Below are 22,500 nucleotides of genomic sequence, written 5' to 3' on the forward strand. Positions count from 1 at the left end.
AATTAAGAATGGCATACCACCAATAAAACGGACAACCAGGAAGAAATGGACAAATTCTTAGAAAAGTACAACCTTCCAAGACTGAACCAGGAAGAAACAGAAAATATAAACAGATCAATCACAAACACTGAAATTGAGACTGGGATTAAAAATCTTCCAACAAACAAAAGCCCAGGACCAGATGGCGTCACAGGCGAATTCTATCAAACATTTAGAGAAGAGCTAACACTTATCCTTCTCAAACTCTTCCAAAATATAGCAGAGGGAGGAACACTCCCAAACTCATTCAATGAGGCCACCATCACCCTGATACCAAAACACAAGGATGTCACAAAGAAAGAAAACTACAGGCCAATATCACTGAGACACACATATGCAAAAATCCTCAACAAAATATTAGCAAGCGGAATCCAACAGCACATTAAAAGGATCACACACCATGATCAAGTGGGGTTTATTCCAGGAATGCAAGGATTCTTCAATATACACAAATCTATCAATGTGATAAACCATATTAACAAACTGAAGGAGAAAAACCATATGATCATCTCAATAGATGCAGTAAAAGCTTTTGACAAAATTCAACACCCATTTATGATAAAAACCCTCCAGAAAGTAGGCATAGAGGGAACTTAACTCAACATAATAAAGGCCATATATGACAAACCCACAGCCAACATCATTCTCAATGGTGAAAAACTGAAACCATTCCAACTAAGATCAGGAGCAAGACAAGGCTGCCCACTCTCACCACTATTATTCAACATAGTTTTGGAAGTTTTAGCCACAGCAATCAGAGAAGAAAAAGACAAAAAAGGAATCCAAACTGGAAAAGAAGAAGTAAAGCTGTCATTGTTTGCAGTTGACATGATATTATACATACAGAATCCTAAAGATGCTACCAGAAAACTGCTAGAGCTAATCAATGAATTTGCTAAAGTTGCAGGATACAAAATTAATGCACAAAAATCTCTTGCATTCCTATATACTAATAATGAAAAATATAAAAGAGAAATTAAGGAAACACTCCCATTTACCACTGCAACAAAAAGAATAAAATACCTAGGGATAAACCTACCTAAGGAGACAAAAGATCTGTATGCAGAAAACTGTAAGACACTGATGAAAGAAATTAAAGATGATACAAACAGATGGAGAGATATACCATGTTCTTGAATTGGAAGAATCAACATTGTGAAAATGACTATACTATCCAAAGCAATCTAGAGATTCAATGCAATCCCTATCAAACTACCAGTGGCATTTTCCACACAACTAGAACAAAAAATTTCAGTATCTGTATAGAAACACAAAAGACCCTGAATAGCCAAAGGAATCTTGAGAAAGAAAAAGACAGCTGGAGGAATCAGGCTCCCGGAGTTCAGACTGTACTACAAAGCTACAGTAATCAAGACAGTATGGTACTGGCACAAAAACAGAAAGATAGATCAATGGAACAGGATAGAAAGCCCAGAGATAAACCCATGCACATATGGTCACCTTATTTTTGATAAAGGAGGCAGAACATACAACGCAGAAAAGCCAGCCTCTTCAATAAGTGGTGGTGGGAAAACTGGACGGCTACATGTAAAAGAATGAAATGAGAACACTCTCTAACACCATACACAAAAGTAAACTCAACATGGATTAAAGACCTTAATGTAAGGCCAGACACTATAAAACTCTTAGAGAAAAGCACAGGCAGAATACTCTATGACATAAATCACAGCAAGATCCTTTTTGACCCACCTCCTAGAGAAATGGAAATAAAAACAAAAATAAACAAATGGGACCTAAGAAACTTAAAAGCTTTTGCACAGCAAAGGAAACCATAAACAAGACGAAAACACAACCCTCAGGATGGGAGAAAATATTTGCAAACGATTAATCTCCAGAAGGTTAAAAGGAGATTAATGCCCAAAAGGACAAAGGATTAATCTCCGAAGTTTACAAGCAGCTCATGCAGCTCAATATTAAAAGACCAAATACCCCAATCCAAAAGTGGGCCAAAGACCTAAATAGACATTTCTCCAAAGAAGATATACAAATTGCCAACAAACATGTGAAAGGATGCTCAACATCACTAATGATTAGAGAAATGCAAATCAAAACTACAATGAGGTATCACCTCACACTCGTCAGAATGGCCATCATCAAAAAATCTACAAACAGTAAATGCTGGAGAGGGGGTGGAGAAAAGGGAACCCTCTTGCACTGTTGGTGGGAATGTAAAGTGATACAACCACTATGGAGAACAGTATGGAGGTTCCTTAAAAAACTAAAAATAGAACTACCATACGACCCATCAATCCTACTTCTGGGCATATACCCTGAGAAAACCATAATTCAAAGAGTCATGTACCACAATGTTCATTGCAGCTCTATTTACAATAGCCAGGACATGGAAGCAACCTAAGTGTCCATTGACATATGAATGGATAAAGAAGATGTGGCACATATATAACAGTAGAATATTACTCAGCCATAAAAAGAAACGAAATTGAGTTATTTGTAATGAGTTGGATGGACCTAGAGTCTGTCATACAGAGTGAAGTCAGAAAAAGAAAAACAAATATAATATGCTAACACATATATATGGAATCTAAAAAAAGAAAAAAAGTTCTGAAGAACCTAGGGGCAGGACAGGAATAAAGACACAGACATAGAGAATGGACTTGAGGACATGGGGAGGGGGAGGGGTAAGCTGGGACGAAGTGAGAGAGTGGCATGGACATATATACACTACCAAATGTAAAACAGCTAGCGGGAAGCAGCCACATAGCACAGGCAGATCAGCTCAGCACTTTGTGACCACCTAGAGGGGTGGGATAGGGAGGGTGGGAGCAAGATGCAAGAGGGAGGATATATGGGGATATACGTATATGTATAGCTGATTCACTTTGTTATAAAGCAGAAATTAACATTCCATTATAAAGCAATTATACTCCAATAAAGATGTTAAAAAATTAAAAATGTATACTTCTTATAAGTTAAGAAGAATAAATAACATTGAAAATATTAAATATTTTAAAAATTAAGTCAGTGTATGAAAGTCATAAAATAAACTATTGTTAAAAAAAAAGAATGGCATGCCATATGCATCAAGGAAGTGGATCACAAGTAGTTGGACTATAACTACATATAATCATTGTTTATTGTATCTATATGTTTAATATTAAAACAGGTTACATGGAGCTATCAGCATGGAAAAATACATTGATAGTTACAAGTCACACTGTCCTTCAACTGAAATTTCAAATTATGTCTTTGGCATGAATCCAATGGTACATCATTGCTCTCTAAAATATGCAGTTTTGGGGCTTCCCTGGTGGCGCAGTGGTTGAGAGTCTGCCTGCCTTTGCAGGGGACACGGGTTTGTGCCCTGGTCCGGCTGGGCCCGTAAGCCATGGCCGCTGAGCCTGCGCATCCGGAGCCTGTGTTCCGCAACGGGAGAGGCCACAACAGTGAGAGGCCCGCGTACCGCAAAAATAAATAAATAAATAAAATAAAATATGCAGTTTTCAAGCTGCTGCACATTAACTAACAGGAGGTATAAATTGTATATCTTGGTTCATATCCTGTGGACCATATGGAATTAAGTGTTAGACCAGAGCTTGTCCCCCTTCTTGTCCAAAACCCAAAGGAATAAATAACTAAGGGCTGTAGACATAAAGACTAGTGATTAGGTGGTTGGTACGTAACTTAACTTGAAGCAGGTTATGCACACAGAGACCTAATCGAAGAAAAATCGCTAATGGCTATGTTTTCTTCTTTCCTCTTACATATTACTAGTTAAAGACCAAGAACGCATTATGATGATATTAAAACATCTTTCTCATTGCCTAACAATCCAGTTTCATCAGTACCAGGTCAGATAGCTTGGTAGTCAGCTGCCACGTGGTTACCAATGATCCCTGCCTCCTGATATTGACACCCTTGTATAGCCTGATCCCACACTGTACCAGGGTTGGTCTTTGTGACTAATCACAACTGGCAGAAGAGATAATAAGGTGATATATCACTGATGAAATTAGGTTATAAAAAAGACCACTATTGGGCTTCCCTGGTGGCGCAGTGGTTGAGAGTCCGCCTGCCGATGCAGGGGACACGGGTTCGTGCCCCAGTCTGGGAAGATCCCACATGCCGCGGAGCGGCTGGGCCCGTGAGCCATGGCCACTGAGCCTGCGCGTCCAGAGCCTGTGCTCCGCAACGGGAGAGGCCACAACAGTGAGAGGCCCGCGTACCACACACACAAAAAAAGGACCACTATTTCTGTCTTGGGCTGGCTCTCTTGCATTCATGTTTTCTTTTCCCTCCCTCTTTCCCTGGAAAGCAGCCTGCCATGCTGTGAGCAGCCCAATGGCCAGGAACTGATGTCTCCAACCAAGAGCCAATAAGAAGTAACAGCCAGTAAAACCAACGAAGAACCACAGGAATAATCTTGGAAGAAATTTCTGTAGCCCCAGAGGTGCCTCGACATGATGGAAAAACCAGGCTACATTATAACCTCATGAGAAACCTTGAGCCACTACCGCCCTATTAAAGTGACTCTCGTATTTCTTACCCGGAGTCCCTGTGCAAGAGAAGAACTGTTTGCTGTTTTAAGCTGCTAAATTTTAGGGCAATCTGTTACACAGTAATAACTAACGAATACAGATGGCAAGAACCAGGGTATATTCTGTTTAAAAGCTGACAAACCAACTACTTGATATTTCAGCATTTTCAGAAATTAAGCAGGCTAACCAAGTAAAAGTCACGTATAGACCTGGATTTCTCCTATAATAAGAGTAAGAGGTACCTTGAGTAGTGCTGGAAGAAGCCAAATTCAAAAGGGTTAAGCAGTGAGTGACGGTAAGAAAGTGAAATAAATTCAAATTTGTCCAGACCCCTCCCCATCTTGTCTCGTCCTAGAAACACATAAGTCAATCTATCGGGGGAAAAAAGTTGTATGAACCAATGTTGGCTACGAATCAACTTTATGATTTTAACAAAACTTTAGCATTTTAAATTTCTTCCTTATTTTACTTTCTTCAATAGAGCCTCAGTTTCAGCTTCATTGATGATCCAAACCAGGTAGGAAAAAAAGTGTATTTTCCACTTTCAGTGGAAATAACCTCCTTTCATTTGTAACAGAGCAGCTTAAAGATTGCTTAAGGTGGAGATAATGGCTTATATGAATTGTGTGTAATGCTGCATTAACTTGTTGTCATTACCATCATTATTAAAACTGCAGCCAAACATTCGCCATGTGCTCTACAGTGCACATTAGCTTATACAAGACATCACTGATGCCCTCTAAGAACAGATCCAAAGAGTTCAAAAGCAGTGAGTTCTCATAGATGCATGAAAAAAAAAAACCAACCTAGATTGTACTACATCAACTTAGAAGCACGCAATGTAGGAATTAGAAGATTCGGTTCATCTTATTTTTCAAACAAAACCTTAACAAATAGAAGTTAGCTTTGGAGGTTCAAATCAAGAGTGAAGCAGGAAATGTAAGGGAAATTCATCTAAAGGTATTAACTCAAAATTTTCCTTCACCCCCGAGCCATTCAGAAACAAAAAAAGCTGGCTTCCCATTCTTTCCTGCTATTTCCTCATCCTGTCAGATTGACACTTGCAGTCTTGGCAAGCTGGCAGCATTCAAGAGAGGGAGAGAACAGTCACATCTGGCCAGATCTTCAACTGGTTTCTGGGTCTGCTTGCCCCCGCCTCTCCTGCTGTTTCTTCTGCTCCCGAAAATATGATTAATGTCTATGAATTTGCAAAACTCTGCGTTGTAAGCAAGGCTGAGGGCTTTCCATCCCAAGGAGGTTGAGGTATGGAGTTAATGAGAAGTGAGACTGCGGGGAATGAATAGAAACATGCCGTTGTTAAAGTAATTGAGCGTGAATATCAAACACTGACTTGGGAGCAGTCTTCATTTGCTGATGGAAAGGCTGATCAGCTAGTGGGTAGACGGGGTGTGCACAGATCTGCATTCACTGCTGGCCCCAGAATTTCCATCACAACAGCCTACACTTTATATAACCTTGGTACCTTGTTTCCTCACCTAGATTCATGCTTCCCTTTTTTCTCTTTCTTTTCTTTTTCCTTTTCCCTTCTTTCCTTCTATCCTCCCCTGCCTCCCCCTCCCTCCTTCCTACAAAAGTTTTCCTCTTTCTTCTTTATGAATTTATCTCATCCATCCCAGAGCCCTATAAAGAATTTAAAGTTTCTTTCAATAACTGCTGTTTCTTTAAAAAATGCACAATTTACTAATGCCAGTTCAGAATAACACAGATGATGGTGTTGTGGCTAGAAGAACTGCTGAGGCTATAATTATCATGTTAAACACCCTGCATTGTCCTCTAAAGCCAGTGAAAACTTGAGTTATTAATTAGTATAAGACACTCCTCTGTGTCCTCTATCATTCGCAAGTAGATCATTTGTATGTTCTTAAGTGGCAAGGATCTTTGGAAGATGTGCACAATAGTGACAAAATGAACACCTTCATAAGCTGTACATTATTATTAATTTCAAGTTGTAATGAATAGTGTTATTCAGAACAGAGTAGTTCTGTTCTGAAAAACACTATTATTTTAGTAATAGTTTCAAGAAAACTAATATTAAAAAAAAATAACTGGTTCTAAAATTCTAGGCACTCACAATTAGGGATTTTTATAAAAATTCATTTACAAAGATGTTTTTAATTTACAATAAAATGGACAACATTTAAATGTACATCAATTGGGAATTGGTTAAGTAAAATACAATACATTCATTAAATGAAATTTAAAATGTGTGAAAAATACATAATTAATGAGGATATAGGCAATACAGTATATTTTTAATGAGGCATAAAAACTATAAACTCATGTAAAATATACATGCTTAAAAGACTAAGCATTAATGTTTAACTGATGGTCATAGAAATTCTAATATTGTGTTCCCACTTGTCATTTTCTAAATTTCCATTTGAGTGTGTATGAAAATTGCTAGGAAAAAACTTCTTAAGTAACAAAGTAACCAAACAATGAGTTTCTCAATCCCTACACATACACCCAGAAAACCAGGGAAAAAACATAAGAAAAGCAATCATATGAGAAAGACCTTAAATATAGAAGTGTTAATGGTTTACCTTAATAGCGTAGTAGTCTCTAACTTCAGGCCTAATAGAATCAAAGTCTCCACTGATGAATTCAGGCAGAAAGCTGAAAGAAAGAGTTCCAAGTAAGTCAATTATTTAAGGCTACTTAGTTGCTAACCTTTAAAACTATGATTATTAAGGACCAGAGAGAGAGAGCTAATGTACTCAAAAGGAAAAAGAAATAGAGCCTATTTTCAGAGCGAATGGGATGTTACATCTTATATGCTTAGTTTCCATACAGTATGATTGAGGGCAACTCCACATATCCAACTAATGCGTCAACATAGTCTATCAGTCAATATTTATCTTGCTTAAAAAAACATATAAAGGGGCTTCCCTGGTGTCACAGTGGTTAAGAATCCGCCTGCCAATGCAGGGGATGTGGGTTCGAGCCCTGGTCGGGGAAGATCCCACATGCCGTGGAGCAACTAAGCCCGTGCACGACAACTACTGAGCCCGCGCTCTAGAGCCCGCGAGCCACAACTACTGAGCCCGCGCTCCATAACAAGAGAAGCCACCGCAATGAGAAGTCCGCGCTCCGCAAAGAAGAGTGGCCCCGCTTGCCGCAGCTAGAGAGAGCCCGCGCTCAGCAATGAAGACCCAATGCAGCCAAAGATAAAAAAATAAATAAATTTATTTTAAAAATATATATGTAAAGATAAAAGAAGATTATTGGTTTAAAAAAAGCTCTCAGTTCAAAACCCTAACACAAAGACTCATAGTCTCTGCATAGTCCCTTCTACAAATATATACGAACTTTGACAGTATTTTACCCTGATACCAGTTCAAAACTTCCAGTAGATTTGAACTGAACAAATGATGATGAGGATTAGGCATTCTTTGTAGAGCAGGAGTTAGTTCAAAACCATTTTCTAAATATCCGACGGACAGGGCTTCCCTGGTGGCGCAGTGGTTGAGAGTCCACCTGCCGATGCAGGGGACATGGGTTCATGCCCCGGTCCGGGAGGATCCAACATGCTGCGGAGCGGCTGGGCCCGTGAGCCGTGGCCGCTGAGCCTGTGCGTCCGGAGCCTGTGCTCCGCAACGGCAGAGGCCACAGCAGTGAGAGGCCCGCGTACCGCAAAAACAAAAACAAAAATATTCTACTGACGTATTTCTAGAAATAGGAATCTTCTAGATAGGTCTGCAATACCACAAAGGTCACGGTTACTAAATAAAGAGAGAGAATTCCCCCAAATGGATGTTTCTAATTATATCACTGTTACCTTATGTCTCTTCCCTACCATTTATATTTTTTCAGAACTCATTTTGGAAAACCTACCTTACTGTATCTACATAAGCCATCCTTTACTATTTTTTACGTAAAACACTGACATGACCTGGTAGAATTTCTTCCCACTTAAAACACCTAACTGTGGAGAAATAAAACTTCCCTGGACTTCTCAGTACTCTGGCCAAACACTCTTGCTTTCTGAGCTTCCGAAGTACCTATGATATAAAGAAGAGAATAGTTGCTTTCATGTCTTCCAGAAATATTCTGCTCTCCATAAACCATAAAAATTAGATCTAGCTTTTTAACCTAACTGTCCTGATTCAGAATCATAATATAACTTCTATATGTCTTCTCAAGATGGCCAAATTGTTACATAATGAACCAGGTTCCTAGTTAAAGGGAGACTGAATATTACTGCTGGGCATTATATGTCAAAAGAGATAAAGCCCCAGCACTTCCCTGGTGGCGCAGTGGTTGAGAGTCCGCCTGCCAATGCAGGGGATGCGGGTCCGTGCCCCGGTCCAGGAAGATCCCACATGCCGCGGAGCGGCTGGGCCCGTGAGCCATGGCCGCTGAGCCTGCGCGTCCGGAGCCTGTGCTCCGCTACGGGAGAGGCCGCAACAGTGAGAGGCCCGCCTACAGCAAATAAAAAAAAAAAAAAAAAAAAAGATAAAGCCCCCAGAACCTAGAGACATCTCTAGATCATAAAAGCTAAGACACACGGAGCTATGTGGCTCCTGGAGAGATTTTACTGTTATAAATTGTTAAATCGGTTGGGGTTAAGATTCAGGCCCATAAAATTTCTACCAGAGACTCTTTCAAGAGGGGAGAAGCACAGCTGCCACCTCCCACTTAATAAGTTAAGGGAAAATATCATTATTTCCGTGTCTTTCACATATGGAGTGTGCAGCTATTAGCACAGGACCACGGACCTATCATTGCGTGAGCCAAGGGCTAAAAACTAGAGCACAGGAATTGATGCAATATCAAAATATAGCTGGAAGTGGCGCAAAAGGCAAGGAAGGCCTTCATATCCAAGAGGAGGTTGATAGGATTCCATGAAAGTTAAATATTTAATACTTGTTTCGTCTAACTTTTATTAGAGGTAATAAGAACTCTGACTCAGAGCTTCTTGTGTACACATTCAGGATAAAATTAATAAGGAAGAGTATTTAAAAACCCATTACTAACCTTATTCTTTTGTACAATGTTTTTAAGTTCTTAACCCAGTTGGAAATAGGACTTCTTAGGTCGACTCAGTTAACTAGTCTATGTTGGACCAACTCTTCTTTGATCTATACATCTTCTTAGGACTAAATGGTTACGAGAAAGTTCTACCACCGAGTTCTGTACGGTTACGAGAAAGTTCTACCACCGAGTTCTGTACGGTTACGAGAAAGTTCTACCACCGAGTTCTGTACGGTTACGAGAAAGTTCTACCACCGAGTTCTGTACGGTTACGAGAAAGTTCTACCACCGAGTTCTGTACGGTTACGAGAAAGTTCTACCACCGAGTTCTGTACGGTTACGAGAAAGTTCTACCACCGAGTTCTGTACGGTTACGAGAAAGTTCTACCACCGAGTTCTGTACGGTTACGAGAAAGTTCTACCACCGAGTTCTGTACGGTTACGAGAAAGTTCTACCACCGAGTTCTGTACGGTTACGAGAAAGTTCTACCACCGAGTTCTGTACGGTTACGAGAAAGTTCTACCACCGAGTTCTGTACGGTTACGAGAAAGTTCTACCACCGAGTTCTGTACGGTTACGAGAAAGTTCTACCACCGAGTTCTGTACGGTTACGAGAAAGTTCTACCACCGAGTTCTGTACGGTTACGAGAAAGTTCTACCACCGAGTTCTGTACCATATAAACTGCACAGTTTTGTCTTTTCATTAAACAATGATAATTACTTATTAAAATTTTCAATCAATTGATTTCAGAAACATTCACGGAACATCAGCCATGTGCAAAAAACAACAGTTCTCTCAGAATAAGGCAAAACTGGGAAGTAAAATAGGTTTCTAAATCACCTTGCCTGGTTTCAACATCTTCCTACAAACTTTTCTCCTCAAAACATCCCTACCGTAGTATCTAAGAATTTCAAAATTTCATTTTATACCTATTTTGGTAACTCCCTTATATCTTAATTAGGACTAAAGATAGACTATTAGTTCATATCTTTTTTTCTTCCTGTTGCAAAAATTAATTCATTTTCAAAGTTTCTTTCAAATGCCTCCACCTACCACCATTCAACTATACACAAGTTAAAACGCATATGGATCACAGAATATTCATGCTTCTTATGGTCTGAATGTTTATGTCCCCACAAAATTCATATTCGTATGTTGAAACCCAACGCCTAAATTAGGAGGTGATCAGGTCAAGAGGGTGGAGCCCTCATGAATAGATGAGTGCCCTTATAAGAGAAACCCCAGGAAGCTCTCCCCTCTCCCATCACATGAGGACACAGCAAGAAGACAGCCACCTATCTGTCTAGGGAAGAGACCTCACCATACAGTGAATCTGCTGGCACTCTGACCTAGAACTTTCCAGCCCCCAGAACTGGGAGAAGTAAGTGTTTGTTGTTTATAAACCATCCAGTCTATGGTATTCTATAATAGCAACTTAAAGGGATTGAGACGTTGCTGGCAAGGATAAAAGGAATCATTCCTCCCATACCTCCATTATCCTTTTAAAGGAATTGAAATCTAAGAAGTCAAGTGAGTTTTGTGTGTCAAGTGAGTTTGGCCAGTACTTCACCATGTAAAGCAGTCATTTTAACTTAGGACTCTGGTTCTGTCAGTCCAAATCACGTGACTTCCTAATAAGACCTACTCTATGTTCCTCCACAAACTTTAGCGCCTCAAATATCAAGAATCAATTTGGCAGTTTCCAAATACTACATTTTCTGACGATAAATAAAATGAAAAATAAAAGCTGATAAATGTAGTCAGCTGAACATCTATCCCCTAGGATATACCATCTTAAAGAGCATTAGATATTTTTCTTACTCTGCAATTAATGAAGGAAAGCAATCACGTAAATTCACTTATATATTCATGCAAAATATTAACAGGAAAACAAAATTATATAAATAAAAGATAACCAACTTCAGTAAGTTTTTAATATAATTTTCTCCAGTATAACACAGATGCTTTTAAAATGAATGAGGATGCTTATTTCTAAAAAGACTCATAGCAAAAATATACCTGGTATACACGCTGAGATAACTAAAATAATTATAACATTTCCTGATATAATACACCAGTTTTTGAATCTTCCCGAAATGTGCTTTTGGACGTTGCAATTAAAAGCCCACCTAACATTTTCTGAGGCACCTGTTGCCAAGGCGCCTGGGCATTCTGAAGAGGTACTTGTTGGGGATGACACTTCACAGATGTAGAGCAACTATATTATGATATAAAAGACAGTGTACACAGGAGATAATTTTCAAAACTATTTGGAGACTGACTGCACATAGCAACTGATGAAGAGTAAATGGATTTGTGTCACCAGTGATCACATTTCTGTCTACTGTTGATGTACATCACACCAGTGGACCTCTTCTTAGTATCCTCAGTCTACCAGCACCGACTCGTTAGTATTAAAAGGTGTTACAAACTCTACAAAAATGGCATAGACTCTTGATATTTATATTTTAAATATCACTGCACTTGCTACTCACTAATGACAACATAAGAGATCAAAAAGAGTTGAGATTAATTCATGAGCTAAAGATCCATCACATGTAATAACTGAGAGAAAGGTTGACACATACAGAAGATATACTTAACCACGGTGTGTTACAACACAACTACTGTTTTTCATAAGACATTTTCTGACCACAGAGCCTTCTTTGCTCCCAAAGAAGATACAACCACTGCCTTCCAACTTCCATAGCAGTGAATCTCTTACTTTCCATTTCATTTTAAGCAATTTTATAAATGTCTTTTAGCTTCTTCTAGACTAAGTTCTTGGAGCAGGAGATCTCTGATTGATCTTGGTATTCCCCAAAGCACCAAGTACACAGATGGTGACAATAATGTAATAAAGTGAAAAGGCAGAGAAGGAGAAGCAGGAGGGATGAGGGGATGAAAGGAAGAGAAGTGGGAGTAGGAGGGAAAAGGAGAAAAAGGAAGAGGGGCGGGGGAAGGAAGAGAGGACAAAAAGAGGAAGCAGAGTGAGGGGAGGGGAGGGAAAGAGTGGAGAGGAGGAAGTAGAAAAAAATGGTAAAAAGGGAGGAAAAAGGCCAGGAGAGGGAAGGAAGGGGAAGAAGGAAGTGGGAAAGAACAAGGAAAGAAACCTTCAATATGAACTTCTTACTACGCCTGCTCCCTAATTCTTAGTTTGTCCAAATTATTTCACTTCTCTGAGCCTCATTTCGTCTTATGTAAAATGAGGATATAATGTGGAGTGGTTGTGAGGATTAAGAGTTAACATATGTAAAGGACTTAGAAAATGCCCCACACGAAGCAAGCAGGACTGAAGCCATTCAGTTAACATAAAAGTTATTACTAGAGAAGCTAAGTAACTTGTCCGAGGTTAGAAGGCTAATAAGAGCTAGAACCAAATCTCACGCCCAGGCGGCACCATCTTTATTCTCTAACAGCTCTCTACAGCCTCCCAGATACATGCATTTATGAAATGGAGGAAGAGTTTCTTGTGGAGAAAGTTCTCTACATAACTGCATTATTCCCCTCCTGATTTTATTCATCAGTGTTAATTTGGTCAACCCGTATGTATTAGAAAAGTACCACTGAGGCAGAAGGAAAGAAGGATTTGTGCTCATTGCTAAATAAAGGATAGGATCTTGATCAAAGGAATATGTTAGGAGGAGAAATTTTGCGAACATTGTTGAGAAAGATTATGGCTCCAGATACAAGAAAAAAGTAATGGTATCCAGTGTGAAGAAACAGGAATTGCTCATTCAACGGTCTGAGCTAATTAATATTCTCTGCAAAACTGCATAACTTAATTAATAGGCAGGAAAAAATCAAGGGTGATCTAAAATACAATAAGTAAAAATGGTACCACTTTTGAATGTGTTTATAGATACAATCAGATTATTTTACTAAGTCCCGAATACAATAAAGGTTTCAAAGGTATTTAAATACAGACGGTCCCTGACTTACAATGGTTCGATTTTTTGACTTTAAGTGGTGTGAAAGCAATAAGCATTTAGGAGAAATCACACCTCAAATTTTGAATTTTAATGTCTTCCTAAGCTAGTGATATGACATACTCTCTTGGCGATGCTGGGCAGCCACAGGATCACAAGGGTAAACAACTGACACACAATAATTCTCTTTTTCATTTTCAGTGCAGTACTCAATAAATAAATTACATGAGACATTCCATACTTTATCATAAAACAGACTTTGGGTCAGGTGATTTTGCCCACCTGTAGGCTGTTAAGCGTTCTCTGAGTTGAAGGATTCCCTTGCCTGGCACAGGAACGTTTTCTTGCTACACTTCCATTAGAATATGCAACTTCACTTCTCACAAAATCTTGGCCCTTATTTGAAACCTGCCCTACTTGTATATCCAACCAGAGCTGCATGGTAATCAAGCAGCAGTGTGAGTACCAAGTTACTCCATACCATAAGCTATCAATCCCTAGGTATGCTCTGCTTATGCTTCTAGGTTTATGATTTATTTTAATGAATAGAGAAGTGGTAAAGAGAGGCACAATTATGAAATCATATGAGGCTTCGTGAAAGCATATTTCATTCTAGGCAGGAAACAAACAAACAAATGAATAATGCAGCTCTGTAACCGAGCACTCTGACTCAAAATAAACAATGCAAATTTTATGGATCAGTAAAAAGTTACAATACATAGACAGCTACTACTGCCCATGCTATGAGAATCCCCTCTCAACTGTAACAACTTGGAAAATCAGACAAAATATGTTAAACAATGGTATTCAGACAGTGGAAAGCAGGCAGCTCAGGACAGCTGCTGTGAAAAAAAGGGAAACAAATAAGATGAGCCCCTGTGATTCCTCAGCTTTCTTTCTGAAGGCAATTTCTATCTCAGAGCACAATGAGGGAAAACTCAGAGACCTGCGGCCTCCCTAACGTGAGGAGACCAAGATTAATTTTAAGGCAAGGTGAAGAGCTTGAAAATGCAGAAGATGGAACCATACAGAGAAAGAGAGGTCTAGAAAGCCTCACTCCTGGTGAGGATGCTATGAAGACTGTTGAAATGATAATAAAGGATTTAGAATTTACATAAACTTAGTTGATAAAGCAGTGGCAGGGTTTGAGAGGATTGACTCCAATTTTGCAAGACGTTCTACTGTGGGTAAAATGCTATTGAACAGCACTGCATGCTACAGAGAAGTCATTCATGAAAGGAAGAGTCCACCGATGTGGCAAACTTCATGGCTGTCTTATTTTAAGGAATGGTCACAGCCATGCGAACGTTCAGCAGCCGTCACCCTCCTCGGTCAGCAGCCGTCACCACTGAGGCAAGACCCCCCAACAGCAAAAAGATTATGAGCCACTGAAGGCTTAGATGATGGCTAGCATTTTTTAGCAAAAGAAATTTTTTTATTTAAGATATATACATTGTATTTTAAGACATAAGCTATTGTGCACTTAATAGACTACAGTATAGTGTAAACGAATTTTTATATGCACTGGGAAACTTAAGAAATCCATGTGGCTTGCTTTATTACAACATTTGCTTTATTGCAGTGGTCTGGAACCAAACTCACAGTATCTCTGAGGTATGCCTGTATTTATAGAACACTCCAGCCAACAACAGCAGGTATGTACATTCTTTTTCAACTGCACGTGGAATATTCTTCAAAACAGACCACATTCTAGGCCAGGGGTCAACAAATTTTTTTCTTAAGAACCCAGACAGTCAGTATTTTAGCTTCTATGGATGATAATGTCTCTGTCTCAGTTACTTAACTCTGTCATGATAGCAAGAAAGCAGCTGTAGAAAGTAGGAAAACAACGGGCACTGCTGTGTTCCAATAAAACTTTACTTCTAGGCAGCTGACCTGCAAGCTACAGTTTGCCAACTCCTGCTATGGGCCAAAAATAAGACTTAATAGATGTAATGGGACTGACATCATACAAGGTATGTTCCATGACACACAATATTCTTTCTTTTCTCACTTGCTCAAAATCATCAACTCTAAATCAGTACTTCCTGAAATGAAGTATGATCACTAAGAGAATACGCTATTTGAGACTTTAAAATCTCCATTTATATACAGAATGAAATTGTTATTAATTAAAAATCAATCATATGTCATTAAAGTAGCTTGTGGATTTCAATTTTTCGAAATATATTTTATCCTACTTATAATTCACACCAGCTTAATTGCCCCACTAAATTATATAATTATGTATTATATTTAACATTTATTTATATATACATAATGCAAATATAACCAATTTAATATTATAATATTTTAGAGCCCAGGTGCACCTCAAATTTTGAAAAATACACATTTTAGAAAATAATTTTCTTATTGACAAATGTATCATTTCAACTGTGAATCAAGACCCAAAGTGTTACAGTGAACATTACCCTTTAAAGTAATAATTTAACAGCAATTTTATAAATCACATATTTAATCACAAAGCTTAATATTTAGTATAACATTTGGTAAGACGCTACTACAACTGTGCCAAGCATGTATCAGATGCTACTTCAGAAATCATTTTACTGCCTCCCAATGCTGGCAGCTTAATGTTACACATGCAGGTGGTGAAATGTGTTGTCGGTGGCTTTCATGACACATGGGAATGGATTTTCTCTACACAGAAGGATAAACTGGGTCCTCCCTTGTGGCTTTGCTAGATTTTCAAAGCTCAGATAACACTACATAACCAACCAGTAGTTTTGGGAGTGAGACTATTTCCATTCCAGAGAACCAGTTTACATGTTTAATTAATGACCTGTCTAGTTGGCACCAAAGAAGGACGAGATATAAAGAAGAAAAAAAAATAATAAATTCAACAGCAAAATCTAAGGTAAAAAGATTTCAGAAGAGAAGTAGTTTTAAAATTTAATATCAACTCTATGCCTGAAATGTACTGTTTCCTTTGCTCCACAAAGAGTTGAAGATGAAAACACTAAGAAATGAGAACGACAGGAGTAAAATTTATACAATATTTACACTAAAAATATGGAGACCAGAGTCTGCACATACTGAATCACATAATACACATCAAAGACAAACAAGTCATTAAAAAATTTTTATATATTGCATATAACCTAGCAAGTTTCCTCTGAGGCGAATGCTGTGTCAAGACCTAAAGAGGTTTTGTGAAAAGACAGTTTTTCTACTGTATCATATTCATACAGTGGGTTTCCAGAAAACAAAATTTATAATATAAACTACACTCAAGCACATAGCGGCTTGTCATTTTATTCACTTTCATCATTCCTGCAAGATGCTATTCTTAAAAGACTCATTATCAAGTTCTAGGATGGAAATGAGGTTTTTGGATAAGAGATAGAGAGACTGGGTCACGATTTATACAATGCTAACTGCTGCCCAACAATGTACATGGCGAGTACAATGATTTAGTGTGAAACTCTTCTAACAAGGCACCACATTTGAGGAACATCTATTCCTGAGACTGACTAGCATTAAGGCATCTATAAAATGGCTCAATCCATCTTTTGAAACTTCTCTCTCAACATTCTCCATAAACAGGAAACAATTTTAATTTTGAAAGACTAAAATCAATATATAAGTCTCAGAAATTTGATTTCGTCTTCATACCACTGGTTAAGGCAAAATAATAAGAACTAGAGTTTTAGACAGTTGGAGTTTAAGATTACAGAATATTTCAGTGCCCAAGTTCAGCTGAAAGTTGTAAATGCAGAGAGAGCGCTGAGGAGAGGTCAGAGGTAAAATGATATACTCGTGCATCTTCCATACACGGGATACTTAATTTATCAAAGATTTATTAAATATATACAATGTGTGTCACGCTGCAGATACCAAAGTTACAGATCCAAACAGTTCAAAGTCTAAGCATGGATATTATAGAAGAGGATCACTGACACTCCGTCAAGCACAGAATGCAACAGAAAAACACAGACTTGCCAGACTAGGGGAAGGGAAGCCAAGGCTTGATAACAGGTGGTCCTGCATGAAAAGTTTAAATGAGTGAGATCATGACAAGAGGATGAGAGAGAAACATAATGCCCTCATTCGGGCAATGAAAAGAAAAAAAGTCGGAAGAGGTGAAAGAAAAGTTAGGAAACGAAGGAAAAGTATGTGTATATACTCCACAAGGTCACTTCCTCATTTCTTAGATGACAGGTGATTTGTCTTTCAGTCAACTGCATTCACATGTCGCTGGCGATGTTACCATCTTTAAAACACGGGAGAATGACTTAGTGCAGTGCCTCTTTTAGCTTCAGAACAGGGCTTTGCACACTAAATGCAATAAAGGTTGTACAATTAAATATTTCCTCTGGCTCTTAGTATTAGGTCACTTTCCCCTCCTGCCCTTTTCTGTAATTACTTATTTTCCAAAAGTGGTGAGGAGAGGAACGGAATGAGAGAGGTTATTTGAAGAGAAAGTAAGCTATGGGATTATTTTCCTAGAAGGCAGTAGTGGTAGGGGTGCAGGGTAGTGCCAGAAAATGCTATGTATATTGAGGGGAATCATGCTAAGCTTGATAGAATGCAGAGTGGAAGGCTTCATCTTGTCTTATTTACAAACATGAAAGAGCCCCAAAGCATGTATACGGGTTAATGCCAATTCTTCACCTTAATATAAAAGGCTAGCTCACTGAGAGTGACTTACTTTGTGTAATTTATTTGCTTTATGCTTCTCTCTGTGATTCAGTGGAGACATAATACACAGAATTCAATAAATACAGCTAGTGATAAATGCCATTAGGGTCACTAATAGGTTGTCTGCTCCTCCCACATTTTCCAAAGCCAAGCATAATAAGCTGCCTAGCTAACCACTCTGCTAGTATAGTGTTTTTAATTCTTATTCTTCCTTTTTCCCCACAGCTTCCCCCATAATAGGAATTAAACCTTATTTAAGGAAATGACAAAAGAATTTAAGGCATATGCTGACCTGCTAAAGTAAATACTGCGTTTCCTATCCTTGCAAATTTCTGTTCTTACCTTGCTACTTCTATCCATTATGCATGAATGTGTGAACCATTACCCTAAAAGACAGGGACTAGAGCTCAGGAAGTACTCTACAGCACTTAGTAATGATTTCTGTCTTACAGGAATTGGAAAGAATTGATACGCTGATGGTAATGGCTTAGGTATAGGTCACCTTGAAATCGTAAAATCATTAGAAGATGAGTATTAACAACTGTAAAAAGCGTATTATGGAAAACATTTAGAAGAAATATAAAAGACAAAGGGTGACCATCCGTGTTCAAATAAAGTTGACACCAACAGTTGATTCAAATAGAAATAAAATCAAATAGGAAAAATCAAAGATATGATACAAAGAGAAAGAATTTGTGTTAATGTGTGTGGATATATAATTTATCATCGTTATATAGGTATGTAGGTGTATATATAGCTTTTACATTTTCAACCTTCAAAGCTTCCATATTGCTAAATCTAATGATCAATACTCCCATGTTACTTTATCCATCAGAAGCACATAACAGAACTGATTGCTCTCTATTCCTTCATCCCCTTTCTTCATTTGATTTAAGAACTATGGTTTCGGGCTTCCCTGGTGGCGCAGTGGTTCAGAGTCCGCCTGCCGATGCAGGGGACACCGGTTCGTGTCCTGGTCCGGGAGGATCCCACATGCCGCAGAGCGGCTGGGCCCGTGAACCATGGCCGCCGAGCCTGCGCGTCCGGAGCCTGAGTTCCGCAGCGGGAGAGGCCACAACAGTGAGAGGCCTGCGTACCGCAAAAAAAAAAAAAACAAAAGGAAACAAAAACTATGGTTTCCTGGGCTTCCCTGTAAGTCACTGGTTACTCCTGCTCTGTCTACATGATAGTTCTTACACTTCACTTGGATTTAACACTGGAGTGCCCACAGCTCAGTCCCTGGACCTCTTTCCTCTTCCGTCTGCACTTACTACTAGGTTATCTTACCAAGTCGTTTGGCCTTAAATGCCCTCTGTATACTGATGGCTCTGAAGCTTGTATGTTCCCTCAACTCCAGACTCAGGTATTAAACATTCTACTCAACATTAGATGTATAACAAACACCTCAAACTCCACACATGTTATCACTGAATCTCTGCTCCTTTCCCCACCAACGCTGTCCCCCTTACAGTCTTCCAAATCTCATTAAACCAAAAATCAATCTTCTCTAGTTGTTCAGGCCAAAATCCTTAGACTCATCCCTGATTCTTCTTTTTTCCTCTTCATAACTGGTTTGTCACCAAGTTCTATAGACTCTTCTTGCAGAAGGTATTCTGAATCTTACTCTTTCTTACCATCTTCCAAGCTAGAATGCTGATAAGACAGCGGAGACCAATCCCCTGCTCAATACTGCCCAACGGCTTCCCATCTCACCGAGAGTACATCATTAGTATTACCTACAGAGGCCCTACAAGAGCTACCCTCCGTTAACTTTCTAACCACTCTCCCCCTAATAAGCTTCCCCCTCATACCTGTGGCAGACGGTTTGCAAAATTATCCATAATTATTTCTCCCCTCCATCAATACTCCTTTTTAAGGTGACTTTCCAGATCCTCCCATCAAGAGGTGCTAACACAAGCCTATTTCTCTCCCACTCGAATTTGTGTTAACCTGGTGACTTACTGTGATTGACAAAATACAGTGGAAATGATGATGGCTTGGCAGTTATGAATCAAGGCCTCCAATGGAGTTGCAGCCTTCCCTTTGCTCTCCCGGAACCCTCCCCTGTCGCCATGAGAAGAATTGTGGGCAAGCCTGAGGCTGAAGGATGGAGGGTAAGACAGCAGAGTCAGGTGACCCAGGTTATAGGCAGCCAACCTTCAAACACGTGAGCAAGTCCTATCTCCAAGCTAACGTCATGGGCAGAAGTGCCTACCCAACCCGCATGACTGACACGAGCGAGCCCAGATCTGCCTAGCTGTCCCTAGGATTGGAAACAACAATAAATCATTGTTGTTTAAAGCCACTAAATTTTGTGGTGGTTTGTTATTAAATGACACCATTCTCAGGTGTCAGACTGTCCACACAGGCATTCCCTCACTCCCTCTGCCTACCCTGCCCTTCCTGTGGATTCCAAGTGGCCCACCGCTTCCCCTCCTACAGGTCTTAACTCAGAAGTCACATTCTCAGTGAGGCCTCTTCCCTTTAGTTTCTACCACCCTACCACAAAATATGCTACCCCTTCTCCTGCTTTTGTTCTCCGTATCGCTATTAATATACTTTATATTCTCATTATTGATCTGACTTCTTGTCTGACTTCATGAAACGTCAAGGAAATCAGGCATTCCGTTCCCTGCTGCATCCCCAATTCCTACAATAATGTCTTCCATATGGAATGACTGTATAATACAAAACATGCTAAAGTCACAATTGAACATAATTTCCTGCATCACACAGCAATAAATTAACAAAGCTGGCAAGAGTGGAGAGAAATGTATATGATCTTACATTGCTGATAAAAGCACAGATAAGCACAAATCTTCTGGAAAGCAAACTATCAACTTGAATTTAAGTTTTTTAATTCATAAGTTTTGACCTCATATCTAAATTCCCAGGAATCTATTTTAAGAGCCAGGAACTTAGGTAAGTTTTGTAGGTAAAACTTTGTACAAGTTTTACTCATCAGAGTTATAAAAAATTATGAACAATAAAACATTCCTGATATATGGAGAATGGTTGATAAATAAGAACATAACAAAATTTATACTGAATGATATGATAATGTGTTCACAATACAATGTTGATAAAACAGGTATGGTATAAAATATATGCATAAAAATTCCTATTTTACTACATATGCACACATATATACACTCAAAAAGAGAAACAAGCTTAAAAAAATAAGAAATTGAAAAAAGTGTGTAAAAATATAAACAGTAAGAATCCAGGTGATTTCAGGTAATTTTTATTTTTCACTTTGTATCGTCCTGTATTCTCCAAGTTCACTGTAATGAACCTGAATTACTTCTGTAAGTGGGAGGGTGGATTGGGGTAGGGGAGAATGTGCCTTTAAAAAAAAAAAAAGGAATATATAAAGGTAAAAACCAAAAGCAAATACTAAATAATTCAGATTTGATTCACTTAAACTAATTTATTTTTGTATTGTTATTATTTGTAATTATGACTACTTTAAAAAGCACCTGAATACAGTTTTGTTTAAAATTGAACAACTAAGGACAGTTTGGTTCAGACTTCTGCTGTATGGTTTGGCTAAAATCTCTGGTTTTGGTAACTTCTGCTATCTGTATCCTAACATGATTCCATCCTACTAAAAGCATGAGAAGGCATCAGTGCAGTGCAAGACCATCACTGCTTTCTCCCAGTGTATCAGAAGTATACTTCAGAGAACAACTGCCACACAGAGGAAAGTCACTATGAACACCCTGTTACTGGTTAATAGGGCTCATAAGGCTACACAATTATGTGAAAATGTCCTTCCCACTGACTGATGTAATGCTAAGATGACAGAAACTATAGTTGTTTTTCTTGTTCCTAACACATGGAAATGCTCTCCAGTTACTAATAATCTACCAATTTACAGCCTAGCAGGAAAAAAATTAAATACACACTAGAGGCCGCTAGTGATAAATAAGTGAATTTTGCATGAAGGAAAAAACTTGATGATAGTTGTACAAAGAAGACTGCACTCTAAGCTTCTCGGCTTCAGCTGCCTTTTTAAAATACTATGCTTCAAATCAGAAAACATTTTTTTCCTGTATATAAATTTGTCAATATTTTTTAATAAAGGAATACATCTGAAAAAATGTCATCTAAAAAAGACAAACCAAGGAAATTATGTAATAAAACCAAAACAAAACACTATATTATTGTATTTTTAAAGCAAAACTGTGCTCTCACATAATGAAACCTTTTTACATATTACAAATCAAAAAAATTGTATTCTCTTAAACTCAATTGTCACAAAGATCCAGATCAGGTAAAGAAATACCTATGTTGTGCAATGCAGTTTGTCTTAGTAATAGTTCACTAAGAGAAACTTGTTTTTAAACGTAAAAC

At 38.6% G+C, this 22,500-nt stretch overlaps 1 protein-coding gene across 1 annotated transcript in view; it reads right to left on the bottom strand.

The window, feature by feature from the left end:
• Positions 1–22,500, bottom strand: part of TPK1 (thiamin pyrophosphokinase 1) — a 279,756-nt gene that overhangs the window by 173,241 nt on the left and 84,015 nt on the right. The window contains exon 4 of the mRNA XM_065883608.1: positions 7,121–7,193. Within this exon, the coding sequence (XP_065739680.1) occupies positions 7,121–7,193 (73 nt within the window). The remainder of the gene's footprint in view (positions 1–7,120; positions 7,194–22,500) is intronic.

The sequence above is a fragment of the Phocoena phocoena genome, chromosome 9 (genome assembly GCF_963924675.1).
Source record: "Phocoena phocoena chromosome 9, mPhoPho1.1, whole genome shotgun sequence".
Classification (NCBI taxonomy): domain Eukaryota; kingdom Metazoa; phylum Chordata; class Mammalia; order Artiodactyla; family Phocoenidae; genus Phocoena; species Phocoena phocoena.